The 18,473-nt window shown below is 41.3% G+C and overlaps 1 protein-coding gene across 1 annotated transcript; it reads left to right on the forward strand.

The window, feature by feature from the left end:
• The first annotated feature begins 51 nt into the window (after nucleotides 1-51).
• Nucleotides 52-14,619, forward strand: LOC113506299. Its single transcript, XM_026889141.1, has 10 exons — nucleotides 52-1,244; nucleotides 5,647-5,789; nucleotides 5,870-5,915; nucleotides 9,073-9,275; nucleotides 9,349-9,542; nucleotides 9,621-9,802; nucleotides 10,112-10,746; nucleotides 11,394-12,873; nucleotides 12,975-13,086; nucleotides 13,166-14,619. The coding sequence occupies exons 2-10, from the start codon at nucleotides 5,733-5,735 to the stop codon at nucleotides 13,296-13,298; spliced, it is 3,042 nt and encodes a 1,013-aa protein (XP_026744942.1). The 5' UTR covers nucleotides 52-1,244; nucleotides 5,647-5,732; the 3' UTR covers nucleotides 13,299-14,619.
• The last annotated feature ends 3,854 nt before the right edge of the window (nucleotides 14,620-18,473 follow it).

The raw sequence follows: 18,473 nt of genomic DNA on the forward strand, positions 1-18,473 counted from the left end.
ACATATAACTTTGATTGGTTTTGTATGTTTGATACTCATAATAAAAACAATTAATAAATGAAGTGTATTATTACGCATACACTTTATTAATCATTTTTAAGTAAGTAATTAATCACTGAGGATTTATCAATACTCAATGCTTAGCAAGTTAAGCGATGCGGTTGCATGGTATAGAGTTTGTTAAGAAGTCCTCGCGGCAGGCTGCTCGCGTCACGCTCCGCATGCTCCGCGCCGCCGTGTCGCGTGCTACACGCAGTTCCATAAAGACGGCATGTTTAATAAGTCGGTCATAGTTCACTGATGGAGCGAAAACACTTAAAGGAATGTTTAAACGGTTCAAAATATATTTGGTTGAGAGGGTTCCGAGTAAAGAGGTGTTTTCTGTATCAAATGGCGTGATCATCTTTTCAGCTTCAGAAGGAGAGCAATGTTTTAATTCTTAAGAAGTTTATATAAATTACTTATAATAGATACATAAAATTCTAGGCGCTTGGTGTCTCTATTGGCGGTGGGCGCGGTAGGCGATGTTGGTGAACGTTGGGCCACTCTACGCTGGCCCGCAGCACCTCAGTGTTGAGACACCGGTGAAATGAATGGTCCCAAATGAAGCTGTGATGGCCGAACGCGGAAAGTACACCAACTTTGCCAATTACACAAATTGCTCGTCGCTCATTACGGCGGGACCCCGCGGGGGCCCATACCGCACCCCTCCCCCCTGCACTCGCGTGCACCCCCGCACTTGCCCGCGACGCATCAGTATTCATTAAAAGCGCAATTAGCGGAGTGCATAGCCCCTCGTGAAGGCGCGCCGCTCCTCTCAAAGTGAAACATTACGAAAATGTCATTCGTCAAAATTTCCCCGAAGACTGTCGGGTCCGGGCGAGCTGGGTCCCCCCGCCGGCGCGCGCCCCCGGCGTCCGCGCCCCTCGCCCCCGACCGCGCCCGGCTCCCGCGGGGCGCAGCGAGGGTTGCTCCGGCAGTGGCGAGCGTCCGCCCTGGCAGCTCGCGCGCCTCGCGCTGCCTCCCGTCGCTTCCAGCGACATCTATCTCGCAACAAACTTTGCGCGCGAACTCCGCGAACTAGTTATGTGCTGTGACTGTGAGTACCGACCGCACTGGGTCGCATGCTTAACGCTTGGCGCTTGACTTTGGAAGAAGTGTTATATTGTATTCAGTGAAAGTGTATGACATGAAAGGTTGCGTGCCAGTGATTATACAAATTATTGCGAGGACCATTGTTTCTGGTAATTTATTTTCGTACAATATTTTCGAATGCATTTGAAGAACAATATGTTCAAATGAGCAACAGTGCTTTGAACTAAATTCGGACATAATTATTCTGTCCATGACGCGCACGCAAGAAATTGTTTTATTTCTTGGCGCCCACCTTGGGGCTGGCTTCATAACGGCTACATTTTGATTGGCATAAGAGCAGAATCAGCGCTACTTGAATCTTAGAATTTTATTAAGAACGCTATAATTTTTACCGTTTTAAATAACGTATAACTTAATTGGATTCTAGTGTAGGCACCAATTTATATACAAATTAACATATCTCTGACAGGGATAAACAAAGTTATTAATGTTATTATTTGCAGACTCTACTATCAACTTCAACAGTCGATTGATGACGTACTTTTTTGCAATTTAAACTCTGATATTACCTGCAGCTACACTCGTCTACCACTTAAACTTTATCTGCAAAATAAAATAATGCATAATAAATAATTTGAAGAAACATTTCGAAAATCTGTTCAGAAAACTCACCTGCACAAGTGGCATAGGAGTGTAATGTTTCAACTGTCTATATTAATTTAAACTTTTACGTACATTTGTGGTACATAAGGAGAACTTAATACCGCGAGGCATTATCTACAAGTCAACCATTGGGTATAGTAGAAAAACAGTTGGGATGGGTACAACTATAAGTATGTTTAAATGTATGTGATTTATGATCGTGAGATTCGGGAGAATAAATGCGACGGCTGATTAGTCTTAATATTAATTAGTGTCACGAAACACAAGTCACTTACAAAATTACAAATGCGGCAGTTAAGTTAAGATGATTTAAAATTGAACAGAAAGTTGGTAATAAATATGAGTTTAATATTCTACCATGTTGTATTAGTGAATAACGATTTAAAGTTATAGCACTGATAACCTGTTTAGCGGAAAGATTATGAGAAAAGAGTAACGTCTTATAATCGTAACAAAGAAATGTAAAAAGAAAAGTTTAGGTAGGAAGCAAAAATAACTAATTGAATAAAGGTAAAAAATAAGTTATAGTAGTTAAGACACAAAGTCAGGGTAGATTTAGTTCTCGTGCGTACAGTTTGGACGCGCGGTGTTGCCCGTGATCATCGTTACATCGCTGAATGAGTTCATATCGCTACCGTGATTTGTCGATATGACTGGGTTGTAAAACAAACAGCTTCATCACTCTGATATTAAAAGTATCAAACACGAGAGTTCTAAATCAGCAACTAAATGCATTTCTTGTTTGTGTGTGTATGAATGAATACTAAAAAGGCCGTTGTTGGACAATTGGTCGTGCTTTTAGGAAATCAGTACACACACGTATGTGTCTCTTATTGTCAGTGCGATAAGAGAGACCTGCTCTACAACTAGCTAGAGAATTTAATCAAATTCTCAAAGAACCAGTTGCATTGATATAACATGTGACATTACTGAGCTTTCCATGCATGCTGTTCAAAGTGCTTGAACTCTTGCTTGCGCTGAAGCTGCGCTATTTGCTGAAATTATGATTTTGTACCACAGCACTAGGAAGGTGGGCAAGAGGATATGCGGGTGAAAAAAAACACTTATTAACTGCCATCACCTTTGCGTGACGCCTGGATTCTTTACTAATTATGATTTCATGATATCATGATGAATCTGAGGTTGGTGGTTCGTGTCCATCAAGAATTATCATCATCCAATACTCGCATGCTGTAGTCACGAATGTGTACTTATTTGAACTATTTTACTACCGTAACCACTAGACGTATGTATAATTATCGACCCTTCTAAATATGTCTAACAATTTGGTCATTATTGTCAGAAATAATATATTTTTATTTATATATGAGTCATGTGGCTGTACGAGTATATCCCGACATTCAGCAAATTAATTGACATCTCCAAGATATCTTAAACAGACATGTTCTGTTTTCTCTGTATCTTTGGTCTGTATTTTTGGATTTCGTAAATGGTTACCAGTACGTCCTCGCCGGCATCGCATGTTCTATTATTTTCAAATGTAATTTTCGCTACACTCTCGAACAATAATTCTTATTAATTAAATACATGAACAGAGACACTGTATGTAAGATCATCATATGACCATATTGACGATATCCGCGTATCTTATAATATGGTTGCCAGTTAGTCTGTGGAATATCTTGCTGACGCCATACGGCACGCCGAGCCTTTCAAAGACAAGTCAGAGAGATTGATCGTGCTCTTTAGTGTCTAATAATGACAATATCTCTTATAATATAACTGTAAATATTATAAGTAATTACATCTATATATCTCTACTTTTATTGCGCTTTCTATATTAGAAATGAATTATATTACTGTTAATATAATATACATATTTGTAAATTGTGTTAATCATACAGTAACTTTCTTTCCTAACCCTGAGTATTCACTTATTGATTTAAAGTTATTGAGTTATTATCATAACACCTAACAGTGTTCAGGAAGTTTTGTAGATTAGAAGTATTAAAGCCGAAGGCGTCAGGGGTCTATATGAGACCACAGTTTAGAAAAAAGAAATAATTGACTCCCCCTCCATGTGATTGAACCCTTGTATCGCAGGGGTTAAGCTAACATTCAAGACACATACACAGACTCAGGACAAGCGTCTGTGGATCACACAAATGCTTGTCTGTCTCTAACAAAACCATAAGCTTCCTAATACGTCATGTATTCATAGCCGGGTGCGTGACTAAATGGCGGGCAAGAATTTCAACATAATATGCATAAACGATGCAAGCAAATAAGTATGAAACAAATGGAAAAATGGTCACCATCAAAATGACCGCAAACACTGCTAAACCTCAATTTTATTATCAATATTTGTTACTGTGTCAAATCCAATTTGAAGTTACTTGATACACAGCTAGGTCAGAGACGGACCCCAGACAAATAGACATGGGAGTCATAGCAATAGGTTTCCGTTTTTACACTGATGAAGTGCCGTACAAAAGGAGGCAAAATAATTATAACACTTATTACAGGTCGGATGGACCTTAACATACTTAAATATCACCGTTAAATGAGACCTCGAAAATTGAAAGCAGCTAGGTATGTTGACGAATGCGGCCCTGACATCGCCAGCGCGGGTTACAGTGGCGTTACGGTAGGCTCCGCTACCGATGAGCACATAGCTCTAGAAAGCTCTCTTCAGCTAGTTTAGATCCCGAGTCTTCATAAAGTAATCCAGTAAATATGTCCCAGTGCTTCTGACTGATATATTGTTTGTTTCATGTCATTAAAACAATTAAATAGTTCAGTTCAAAAACCTAAGTTCTAAAGTGTGATAATAATTTAAAAAATGTCATTCGTACAGGATTTGGCTAACTTACTCACTTTGGAATAAGGTTTTCTAGTCATCCAATTAAAATAAAGGGAATACTTGTAGGTACATGCATTTCGTTCAGGATTTGCGCATATATTTTTCAGTATATTTGTTTCTAACAGTATTTTGTCACTCTAAAACGTGAAAATACTTTGAATATATTATTTGGAATTGACTCTTGGTTTATGACTTTTATAGTCCATTGTTTGTTTTTGCCACGTAAGGAATGCGATACAAAATGTAGCATATTAAATCCTGAGCTGGTTATAGCACTGAACCTGTGAGCTTGTCGCATACGACGGCTGTTGTGTTAGGGCCTACAGCGAGGGCGAGCAGCGCGGCGCGGGGCATTGGTGCTAAGGAATTTTATAAAGAGCGAACAACTTATTTTCGTTGGTGCTAGATATACAATAATGAGACTTGCAGCACTTATAAAACTCGTACATTCACGTGGCGTCTCAATGTTGACACAAAATTTTGTGACCTATGAATTGTAAGGCTGGAAACTATTCGTTTATCGTTTTCACGTTTGACAATATTTGGACTTTGCATAAATGACCGTTTAAAATGTATATTAAAAAAATAACATAAACAAAAAAATGGTTCTATTGTATTTGACTAGGTAGTTAATTTTCCATACATAGGCTTAGTCTTGGTTTGTTCATGAGACCTAACTAGATCACAAGTGATTTTATAAATTCTTGCAATTATTGGGTAATCAAGCAAATATTTTTTTTTATAATTCCCGCTCTCAAAAGATATACGATCATTACACCTTACGCTTTACGTATCGCGTTATATCTCAACTTAACAATGCACTGTACTTATAGATTTTTTGCCTCCCATCTAGAAGAGAAAGCTATTTTCAGAGATTGTTTCTGTCTTATTTTGGAGTCACACCAGCCTGCTCATATTTAACATAATGACCTAAAAATTTACTTGATTTTTCAAAGTTTTTTCATTAGTTGATTTTTCTTTTTGTAATTTTTATATAGTCAGCATGTAGTGTGAGTTTATATGTGATTGTATAGTGAGTTTGAACCGGGTTGTTATTGTTGCAGATGAGCGCGTGTAGGTGAGCCAGTGTGAGTGCGCGTGTGCTAGAGAGCGATGCGAGACGCACAGCAGTGAGGACACGCGGCGCGACATGGCTGACGACAACACTATCATCGAAGGGACTGTCAAATTTCGCGACGGGAAGAAGGTGAGCTGACCCGAGCATAGAATGTACTTGTATGTGAGTGGGACGAGAGCTGAGACCTAACGCCCGTGTGTTGTCCGCAGTGGAAGTCGAGATGGTGCGTCATGCGCAAGCTGTCGCCGGTCGCAGGTGAGCTCTCCTCCATAGATTTTGAAAGTGGTCATCTTTATTTATTTTAAATAAAGCTGTGGAACGCTATTTCGTCGCTATAGAACAGTTAACAAGTAGAGAAGTCTAATGTACTAGAATTATATTGATTTCCGACAAGCCTGACTTTAACTTGACAGTTGAATACATTGAAGCTATTGTATCATTGGTCCTGTAATCTTAACTTAAAATTTTAAGTAGTAAAATTGAAAGTTGATACTTCTCCCCATTGACTGAGTTTCGCTTACAAGATGTCGTATTGCAGTCATTATACCTAGCCTAGCATTCACTCCAGTAACAACTTCACTTCTTACCTTTTAGGGTTTCATATTCAAAGGGTAAAACTAGATCTCTATTACTGAGGCCGTGCTGTCTGTGCAGCCGACTGTCTGTCTACCACCGCACAAATTTCAACGGATTTCTCTAATTCATGTCTAGGTTTGACTGACCCTACAACACACTCCCTCTACACAGTTTTGTTTGCGATATAATAATGCGATATGATACATAAACGACAATAATAATCAATTTGCGCGAAAAGTGCTATAACTCTTTTGTTTGTAATCTATGTGTCTCTTGTGCGTGTGTGTGGGTATCTAGTTCTCTGGTTACAGTTTCCACTGAGGAATTCGGTTTCTAGGAGTACTTGAACTGAATGTAATCTATGGGGCGAACCCCACAACCAAACGCGAGAATTGAGATCATGTTTGAGTGATGACACATGATCTAAGCCTTGGTGATCGATTTGCTTAATACACAAATGTAGTTTAGGTACTTTTTTGAACTGGGTTCCTGTGTCTGTAGTTTTTTTAACCGGTCAAGACTCCAGTTTTAACACAAAGTAATCCCGCAACACAACAACAAGTTAACAAGTTAATTATGAGTCACGTGACGATCGAGAAAGTCATGCGCGCGTCGTGTGCGGCGCGCGCGCGACGGCGACACACAGTTTATCACGCTGCGCGCTGCTAATGTATACTTCCGACGTGTTACTGCCCATAAAGTGTTAGAACAACACTGACTTTACTATCTTACAGTCACTGCGTCTGCTAAGCCAGACCAATCATGAATCACTTATACAGCTATAGTTATAGTAAAATGTCCATAAACTTGCAATGACTTGTAACAACCCACCTAGGCCTAATGCAGTATTGATTGTGTTTTTAGCGATTTGTATTTCAAGCATATCATTGCTTCAGACGGAGCTCTACTCAGGATATTTGTTTAATATTGAAACTCGGTTTATATCAATTTGTTATTGATTTAAAGGTAGGTACTAAGATTCTATAATATTTTTACAATAAATTAAACTAAATTAATATTTACATTTTTAAAACTATATCAATATAAAAAGAAAAATATACATTATTTACAAAGCGTCAAAAAATACATCTTCATCCCTGCCAAAGTCGCGAAACGTACCCAGAAGGCTGGCTGCATTGCCACGTTGTATGGCAATGCTAATTCTTTGGGCAAAATATAGACCAGCCTTCTGATCATGGGTAGAGTCGACCAAACGCTTTGCGAGTTCTTTATAAAGAACTCGTGCACCTGGTCCCCATATGCCCCGAACGTTGCATTTAATTTTATTTTTTAATGTTTACATCATTTTAAGTTGAATCACTCTCACGATAGTTAATTCACTAAGATTTTAAAGTAAGTATCGTTTTTATATCATGGCAGGGCAGTAACACGTCGGCAGTATCGGAAGTAATAGTAATGGTTATGTCGGAAGCAATAGTTACTTTACAAATTAATTAATTATTAGTGAATTGGCTGACGATAAATACGCTCTTAGCGTATAGTCGCGGGCGGTCGGCGCCTCCGAGTGGCTCTGGTGCGGGTGGCGCGCGAGCATCGCTGAGAGCGGCATCAAGGCAGCTGTTGTCACGTTTCCGTATTCACTTACTGCACAATATTTTTATTTTTTGTTAACTTATAAGCTGTATAGAACTTTAAAGATAACAAACCACTATAGTCTAAATAACTTCGCTGCTCGAAGCGTCTCCAGGTTACACATGTCTGAGCGTGAGGAGTAAAGCAGTACGACTGTCTTGCTGTCACCTTTACAGAGACTCCCGTGTGTACATCGTGTTTTCTACACCATAAAACAGTATGAATGTGAGAGATCACTTTGTTGTCCGCAAGCGATAACTTGAAATGTGAGCGGGGGATCTCCTCGCAGGTGTAAACTGCACGATTTTGGAGAGTTCAAACATGTAAACATAATAACATATTGAATGATTTGAATTTTACTGAATCTCTTTGACGTTGCTCGATGCGGGAAGTGACTGCAGCATATTAATTAGTTTGCGAGATTTTATTCTGCTCGACTTTGTAATTTAGTTACGAGTATTTTTAAGAACATATTATAAATATTGATTGATCGATCACAGGTTAAGCTAAACTTACGTGGACGGACGGGCAATTTCTGTCATAACGAGTTCCTTTTTTCCGGCTCTTATTTACACATCTTTGACTTACAGAAGACTAAGAAAGTCTGAAAACTAGTTTGTCTAAGGGATATCATATTAACCAAGTGACTCGGTTGAGGAGGTCAGATTGCCAGCCGCTCCTTATAAAACACTGATATTTAGCTGTATCCGGTTAGACTTGAAGCCGATGGGAAAATGGTTGGGAAAAGGCTAACATGCTGATTAATAACAATTTAGTATAAATTCTTATATTATTGAAATATCTGTGTATCCGAATTTTCGACATTCGCGCTTTAAATCCGACTTTTAATGTCGAACGAAAAATTTTGAAAAAATTATCAAGAAATTGTGAGTTTTATAAGGGTACTAGCAGACCCAGCAAACGTTGTTTTGCCGAATATTTTTTTTTCTAGTTGTTTGTATTTTTACTGCAATATTATAAAAATTTGAAACATAAAATTTCGACTAAAAAATAAAATATTTTTGTTTAGTGTGAGCAACCCTTATCACTTATTACTATGAAAAATAGATGTTGTTCTATTCTTAGACCTACCCAATATGTGTACAAAATTTCATAAAAATCGGTCGAACGACCGTTTCGGACGAGTACTGTAACATTTTATTTCAGTAGGTAAATGATTAAAACTTTTGTATTTCAATAATAACATAAGCGATATTCAGTCGTGTATTTTGTGTGCGATTAGATTGCGTGCACCTGCAGCTGTACCGGGACTCGAAGGCGCGCTGCGCGGGCGCCGCCAGCAAGGCTTCGCTATCCCTGCAGCACTACCTCGGCAGCGAGTCGGGCTTCACGCTCGACAAGCACTCGAACACGCTGGCGCTCGTCTGTCGCGACCTCGTCGCCATCCTCGCGTTCGAGACACGAGAGCGGCTCATACAGTGGCAGGTGCTTATCGCTGCTGACAGTCGTGGTGTAGTGTGGCCGCGCGAGGTCTCGTCATGAGCCGTTTGCTGTGCAGGTAAAGGTGAGCGCGCACCTTGGCGAGCCGCGCCACTACCTGGTGCTGGTGGGGGGCGCAGGGGGCGCGGGCGGGGCGGGCGGACGGCGCCTGGCGGCAGGCCCGGCGCGCCTGCACCTGCACGAGCGTCGCTTTGCGCTCACGGCGGGAGTGCCGCCGCGTCTGCTCGGCATCTGGGAATTGCCGCATCTCAGGTACCTATATCTTATTACAAAAACTGTAATAAAAATTGTGTATTTGCAGAGTAATTCTATAGAGTCCAAATTCCGCAGGCGTTACGGTGTGGTCGAAGGGCGTTTCTGCTTCGAGGGTGGCTCACACTGTGGCAAAGGTGAAGGTCTTCACGTCCTCATTTCCGATCAGGCCAAAGAAATAGCGCGTGACTTTGATCTGGCCTCACAGGGCCGATTGTCACCTAAGAGGCGACCTAATAATCTTACGAAGAAAAATGAAGGTACTTCATTTTATATTACGCATATAAACACGTTTGTTTTATGAAGATTTGTTAGACTAGGGGTAAACCGCAGGACTGCCATGTCAAAGGTTTTGAGTTCGAACTCAAAACAAGCTCCTGATTCCTCTCTGATCGTGTCAGGTTACCATACTATTTGGCTAATAGAGTATGGTAATAAATAGTGCTCCTTTTTTGCGGATTTAGAGACAATCCGCCATGGCTGAAATGGGTCTAGATATTTTGCATTATTGATTATTTGTTCCTATAGTTGCATTTATAGTTTGGGAACTTACACAGTTATTTGTTTAGGTGGAGAAAGTCCTAAGTCTCATAAGGCTTACCGGCCCGATACACGACTCTCGGAGCTTAATACTATAGATCTTTCGCTCCCTCCTATCGATAATCATAATTATGAAGACGGTTGTGAAGAGCCCGGAGCTATATCTCCATACTGGCCATCTATGGAGCGAACCCATTACCAAGATATGGGGCTTGGAGACACTGCATCGGTTAACGAGACGTCGGAGGAAACGCCTGCTTGGAAAGGCGTCGGTAACGTCACGTTGGAACGATGTATGAGCTGTATCTCAAAGTTGGGCGCTCTGTCGCGATCGTCAACGGCAGCACTGACACCTGGTGCTAAACACTTCAACCCTGCCTGGACCATGGAACCCGTGAATGAAACTCCTTCTACTGACCCCACAGAGCTCACTCAACGTTGTGATATTCTACCTAGTGTAATTGATAAGACTGAGGACGTATGCCACTGCCCCGCTCGGCCCGACAAACCACCAGACAGACCCCCGAAGCCCACTAGGTTAGAGCTGAACCTGAACAAAAAGCCGGACCCGCTGTGTCGATGCGCACTCAGCGTGCCGGAAGACCGGCCAGGAAGAGTGGGTCCCTACGAGAATTATGACGTGCCCAAGATGCCGTATCAGGAGGTAAGTTAGTTTTCCAATGTTTAAATTGTGGAAAACTTTGCCCGAATTAAATATTATTTTAATATTAGGTACTTCTTTCTTACATATAAAATCGGCATTTTGAACGAATAAAAAGTATTTTTTCGTTTACTTTTACTTTTTATTCAGTATGTCCATCTCACAGGTAGTTCATTGTTTTCTTTCCTAAAGACATTTTGGGCTGCCGAAATCTGTAATCTATGGGACCAAGGTCCGGGGAATACGGTGGCTGTCGCAGATATTACAGTTGAATCACATCTATCAAAGTCGCTGTTTCTTTTGTCTAACGTTGTCTTGTGGCGTCAAAACGGTAACAAGTAACTTTATATGAGTTAATTTTCCTCATGGTCAGGGTTTGACTACCCTATTTTGGGTTCAGCCATTGCGGCGACCGCTTCCGGTAACTGTAAAGTCTCCTCTTTTCATCACAAAGAATGATTCGATTTAAAATCCTTTCATCATTGTGTCGGTTGAGCAAAGCAACACAGCAGTCGACGCGTGTTTGCAAGATCGATTCACTACATTTATGAGGTTCTCATTGTTCAATTTTTTTATTTGTACTGTTTTATCCCTTACCCCGAAGCCTGTAGCTATCTCTAGTAAATACGTCTATTCATTTGAATCTACAGGTCGAAGGCGAATATTACGATACGCCAAAAAGGCTAAAAGAATGTTTAAATAATGATCTTTTCAAAGTTACTAAAACTGCCGAAGAGAACGCCGTTATACTAAAAAAACCTTGCGGTTGTTTACTAAAATTTGGCAAAAGACGGAAGGAACCGACGATCATCGATGCAGAAGAAAACTTTCAGCCCGCGAACTGCCCCTGTCAACGAGTCACTGATTGGGCGAATAATTGGATCAAACTACCGTATTGTAGAAAAAATACTGTGTCTAGTGATAATTTAGTTCCCAACAAAGAAAATGTAACTCCTAATAGTAGTGAACGGAGTGCTTTATACGCAACAATTGATCTGTCGCGTAAAACTAGAAGAAAACAGAGACCTTGTGAAAGGCACGACTTGTCCACAGAGATCGAATACACCCACAACGCGAGTGCTGTTGAAATAGATGACGGACCTTTAGCTAATTACGAAAATCTTAGTTTTGCTCTATCCCTAGAACACTACGAAAATGCCAAAGATTTATTAAGAAAGGTAGGAGTCACGCAATCAGAGTTAGATGCGATTAGCGCAAACTTGAAGCCGGCTTCGTTTGCCACTACTACCCATAGTAAAACCATATGCACGCAATGCGGTCACCTCCAACAGAGCCGGACAGATAGCACGACTGACGACTATTTAATGATGGAGCCAAGCGTTAGCAATAAATTAGAACAGAGCAAACTGCCTCCCTCTGGCTACACACCGATGTCACCAATTGGTGGATTTGCGTTGAACACTCTAAAACATCCAGCAAGAAGTCCCATTAATAGATTGCTAGAAGAAAAATCTGCAAGTAACCCAACGTTATGTGGTCCCGATAACTGTCGGCGTACTACTGCTGGATGCATCAGTGAGGAACCTCGAGCACAGCGTGATGTTCTGGAGCGTGATGATAGAATTGAATACCGAAAACGCTCTAGCTCTGCGGACTCTTCAAGGTTTCTTGAAGATGTCAAGGAATTCGAAGGCAGCGTAGGAAGTAATGGTTCTACGTCATCGATAGAAACTCTTCGCAATATTGTTCTGGACGAGGTACGAACGTCTACGCCGTGTAATTGCACCACAGATAATAAACATTCAGATGCAGATAGTTCAGAGGCATCTAAAGATGCTAGAGGAAGAATGCCACCAACAAAGCGATCGTCCTCGGTGCCGGGTAAAACTGGCGGCAACAGAGACTCGTCAAGCTCTAACGACTCTGGCGTCTCAAGCTGCTCCCTGCGACGTGGCGAGCTGTTCGAGCTGCCGCTGACGACGGCGGCGGCGCGGCGCCACTACCGCAGCGTGCGGCGCGCGGCGGTCGGCGTGCACACCACGCTGCCGCGCCGCTCCAAGTCCACCGACCCACTGCGGGACGCGCCCGCCCTGCAGAGAGTGCGCGTACCCGCTAAGTCGTCCTCCGCCGAGGCTGAAGTGCCCGTGCTCTCCGCTAAGCCGCTCAGAGGTGAGCTATATTTATGTCCTACTTAAGCTTAGCTAATTTAAACATTTGATAAATTAATTATCTTCTGTTAGTTTTTTCAATAACTCATTTCTCTTTACTAGGAGTCATGGACACACATAGCACGTCCAGCGGTACTTCCGACATGTCTGACTACATTGAAACGTTGTCAATATGCTCATCACACTCGTCTTCCGATACACCTGTCACCATGAGGTGAATGGAATATTTTTTTTTATGAAGGTAATGTATATAAAACTCGGACCCATGGTTAAAGACGATGTTTGTTGTGCAGGGTCATGCGGCAGACGACGAGCACGTTGCGGCCGCGCTCGGGCAAGGAGTATGGGAACCTGGACCCGCGGCTGGCGTCTGCGTACCGCGCGCCCCCCTCGCACCATCCACATCTATACTCTAACCTGCCTTAGGGTCCGTGGACCATATATGAACCCCTCCACGCGTCGTGATGTCATCATATTTCTTAGTGAATGTTGTCAGTGAGCGTGTGAGCTAGTGGTCACGTTGCATGGAGAGGTTTCAGTGGTTCGCACTAGTCTGTTATCTTCTAAAGTCTGTTGTTTAATTATTGTTAAGTGCACTTGGTTTGGTCCAGATCTCTGAGCAAAGTGACATTACTTTACGTGTGGTGTGTTAAGTGTGATCCGTCCATGGTCTGTCCTAATATGCGTCGGTTTATTTGTGCTCAGCTCCGAATTTTAAAATTTATCAATGTTAATAACTATTTTTTTCTGTTTTTTTTTTTATTACGACTTTTTAATATTCAAGTATTTGACCGCTCAACAGCTACGAAGCTGTAGACTCTATAAAACAAACATAATGTGCTCCTGCTCCGAGCTACATGATGCGACGTCTCTTTGACAGCGTCATGATAGTGTGCCAAACGATCGAAACGTGTCCACATGATAAAGCTCTGTCATTGTTATCTTCACAAAAGGAAACTGAACGAATTACATGACAGGTGAATAAAATAACTATTGTTAATAATTTTTTAATGCATATAATTGTACACAGCAGCATACTAGGCTAGGGGGTGCCCGTGAGCCGTTCATATAAAGAGGGGGGGGGGGGAAGGAAGGTCGCGCAATCGGCGCGGTATTTGTACATAGTGTAACACATGTTTAGCTCGCGTCGACTTGTTTAGAACTATGTAAATTATATATAAAATATTAATACTAAAGTAATTATATATAAATTTAATCTCTACAACGACTCTCTTGTCTCTACTTTGTTAGACGATGTAATATTTTGATATTCGGAGTTTATAAGGCAGGCGCGCGGCGGGCGGCGCGTGCCAGTCTCTCACTAAGCAATAAGCAGTGCAACCAGAGGTGATCCATGTATTGTAATGTACATTTAAATTAGAGTATTGCGTACTTGATACTATAACGGCGGAGGCGCGGTTTGTCTGTGAGGCGCGCGCGGGCCGCGGCGCCGCCGTCGGCAGTGCTCGGGGCGCGCTCGGGTCGCGCTCGGGTCACGCTCGGGTCGCGCTCGGGCCGCGCTCGGGTCACGCTCGGGCTGCGCTCGGGTCGCGCTCGCGTCGCGCTCGGGTCGCAGTCGGCACAAGGAGCGCGGCGGCGGCGGCGCGGGCCGCGCGCGCGGGCGCTGTTGGCCCGAAGACTGGAATTGTAAGCAGGTTGTTTAGATATTACGCTAGCGAATGAATTTATATTATAAAAAAATAATGTTAATAAACTTGGAATTTCTGAATAAAATGTGAATAACAAAGCAGTTGTTCTGTATTTGATAAACCCTTTAAACGCGATAAATTACGTCTTCCGTGTACGATAAGTCATAATTGTTACTGTGAACAAATACAAAATGTTTCAGCTATCAATAAAGGACACGAATGGGCATCATTAACAGTATCGGTAGTAGGTACATGTTACCTGCCCGATATACAAGCACTACGATATTTTAAAACATGTGATTAATAATATGATTAAGTGTAAGAACGAGTAGATGTAAATCACTCAATTCTCCATAGTCCTTGGACTGGCTCGGACATGTGATATAACGCATCTGTTTACAATTATTAAACAACTTCCTCAAAAAAAAAACAAATCAACCCAGTCGACTTAAAAATATGTATGACAATTTAATGCAGATATTGCGTGTTAAGCATTTACCATTATATATCCAATAAGTAGTGCTTGGAGATGATAAGCGGCGGCATGAGTGTGAGAGGCGCGCACGCGATGGCCACAGCCGGCCGCGCTCAATGCCAAGTCATCGCCTGCAGTCCGGTCGCGGCCTTGGATTACCTTACCCGTGTGACTGATAACGATTCATTCGAGCAACATTAACTCGCCAGCGGTGATCACTCGCAAGCCGCTTATCTAACACGAGCCCCCATGACGCAGCACGGCCAGGTCCTCACGTCTGTGGACGAGTGCTACAGCGTGCTGTGCTGTCGGGTGTTGCATCACCCGATAAACTACGATTGTAAAAGCGGCTCGATGCGATCGTCATATATAAAGGTAGAACACGCTATAAATGCTAGCAAACAAACAATACAATAACATAACAATATCACATATTTTTGATTAATAATGTCACACATATTTTCCATAAAAATCCTAATATATTAATTTGCTGACTCCGTTGTAAAATACATTTATATACATAATAACTTCTTTCTTAGACCATGACAGGACATGGTCTATGAAAGAAGTGGTATACATAATGCAACATAAGTGTAGGTGTGGGACTGTCGATGTCGCTCGTGTTACGTTACAAAATCAAAAGTTTTTATTTCAAATAAGAGTTCTCCAGGCATTTTTTGAAAGTTACAATAATGACTCTAGTTGCACGGAACCAAAGAGACAATCACTGAACCTCGTCAAAGTCAGACTCGAACAGATAATAGTGTACTCGTGTAATACACGATCGAGAAATCACATGACGAGTACTACAGAAAGAACATAACAATATAAGAAACGAGGTTACTGAATGCGACAGTTCAAATCGATATTCAAATAGAATCGATTGCAAGCTCTACTCATTTCGGTTTAAATGTGAAACATATTTTCGGTGGATGTTTTATTAGATGTAAGTACATTATTGTTAATTGCTTCGTTAAATTAAAAAAAAACATAATTAATAATATATTTATTAATCAATTTATAATATTATTTTTTTAGAATAATAATCTTTATTTGCGTGAAACATAGTTTACAATATTATTGGTTATATTAATAAATGATTCAGCACATTCCGCCATAACATAGGCATGCAAAATATTTTCTTAGGTTTAGGCCTAAGCACACTTAGTTTCTAATTATATATTATGTTTAAAATTCTTTAAAATTGTAAGATAAAAATAACACTCTAAAATAAAACATTACATCATTAACTCAAACAATAACTAATACATTTGTACATACTAATCAAAAACCAAAACAAATAAAATGTAAAGCAAACAATTGATTAACGTATTCATAGGCACAAGAATGCTGCACTAGCTATCAACTAGCGCTGTTCGTTAATATTTTTCGTCACTTTAAGTCCCCGATGCAATATTACAAGTAAACAATACAGGTGCATAATGATATACTTGCTAGAAACTGATAAAGTTCATGAATTCTACTAACATTATTTCATGATAATATTATCTTAAGTATGTTTCAAGTACTTCAGCGTTAGTTATCCGATAAGCGACAAGTGAGCGATAGCGGTGACATAACACCATGAGATAATAAAACTACACAAACAAAACCCAAACAGTAGCAGTCACGGGTAGGCTCAATACGTCTACTGCCGACCTAGTCGCGGCTCCCAGAGTCACTAAGCAATAAGTCAAAAGGTTCGAACGATTGTTATCACAACATAGAAAGCATGACTACCGTTACTTGCTCAACTCCTTCCTTAAAACATGACTCTCATTCCATAGCCGGTTGCCACGTAGTTTGTCTGCAATCGGTGGCACTTTCAAACTTCCCCTTTCATATTCATTTCTTACTCTATCTGCTCCCGTAACACCACACATTCCTCTTAACATTCTCATCTCTGCTGCACTGCATGCACTTTCTCTCATTCATTGAATCCCTTTTGTAGCCCAGCACTCCGATCCATACAGGACAGCAGGTCTGACCATGGTCTTATATGTAGATCTTCCCCTTAATTTTAAGGGGAATGTGTGTGGGAACGTTCTTATTACTTCTCAACGATACGCGAAAACATTTAAAACAGATTTTGTAAAATAATTTTGTTTTTTTTTGTAACGAAAGTGTGTTACATATTTGGAACTAGTGGCTTGGGTTCCAGTTTGTACGGACGGATAGCTCTGACTAAATTATATAAAGTGTGATAGGTCGAGACCTATTGCTGTGGTATTGCAATCGCCCATTTCATGCAAAACATGCGTTATTTGCTATTTCGTCCGCAATAAATTAGCAAAGTGAGTGTGAGCGCAGCGGAGGGCGCGCGGGTCGCGGACGGCGCGCCGCGTAATTTGTTTATCTCACAAAGCGAAACTCATTTAAAACTCATATATTCGTACGAGTGGGAACCGGGCTTTAATTTTTTAATATTAATCTAAATTCATGCTAGGCGTGTGTCACGTAGATGCAGCTGAGATATGCGCAGCTCGCGCGGGGCGAGTTAGCGTTGCTGCTGCCATAAACGCATGGTTTACGACCGTTTCTCATGCAACATGATTCGCGCATAATTTCTGAGCATTCATTTTCGTCAATTTAAACATAAACAGGTACTAAATGTCACATTTTAAGACATAAAATTAGCAAAAAGTGATCCTTTATAAATTTAATCAACATCAAGAGCGTTGAAAAAAAAACAATCGAGCGTAATTGGATAGGCTTTCCTCCGCCCAAACATAATTGGGTAGACGCGGGCCGCGCTCGCTGCGTGCTGAAGAATTAAGATAAAAACAGGTAATTTATTCAAGGAGCGCATTCCTCCCGAATTAATTTCTCGTCCAATCAGTATGTGTGGGGTGTCAATAAATCTAAATATTCATCAGTCGGGAAAAGGGGAGACTCATTTAGCCGCATTAATTACACACTCCCTCTCCTGCACTAGGGTAACCTTTTAATATTCGCCACGTATCGCACCGTAGTAACGTAGCACAGCAGCCGCGTAGCTCGTAACCCTACCGACAATTCTGTCCAATTGTAACGGTCCCTATTATAGTTAAGCGCAAAACAATGTCAGAGATGCGTAAAGAAAAATATGCCTTAAATCAAGAGAAAAGGAAATATTGAGTATCTACTTTTGTACTACTAGTTAGTTTACGTCGCAGTAGTTGCTACAGTAACACAAGAAGTCGCAGGCGTAGTTTAGCGGCGCGGCGGGTCTAGGTCAGCGCCATACATAATGCATGCAACGTGCGGCGGCCGAGCCGGTGGCGCTTTATTTAGTGGAGCCAGTCGAGCTCGCGGGACTACATTACTGTAATGAGTTGCGGCGATGACCCGCTTCGAGGGGAATACCTACGTGTGGGATGATTTAATAAATTGTGGTCAAGGGGCAGTCACTGGAAGCAGTTTGTAACTTTAACCTCATATTTTTACTGTGTGTTTACCAGGGTTCCTACGTTATACGTTAAAGGATGGCATCTATTT

This window comes from Trichoplusia ni (assembly GCF_003590095.1).
Source record: "Trichoplusia ni isolate ovarian cell line Hi5 chromosome 9 unlocalized genomic scaffold, tn1 tig00001717_group8, whole genome shotgun sequence".
Lineage (NCBI taxonomy): Eukaryota > Metazoa > Arthropoda > Insecta > Lepidoptera > Noctuidae > Trichoplusia > Trichoplusia ni.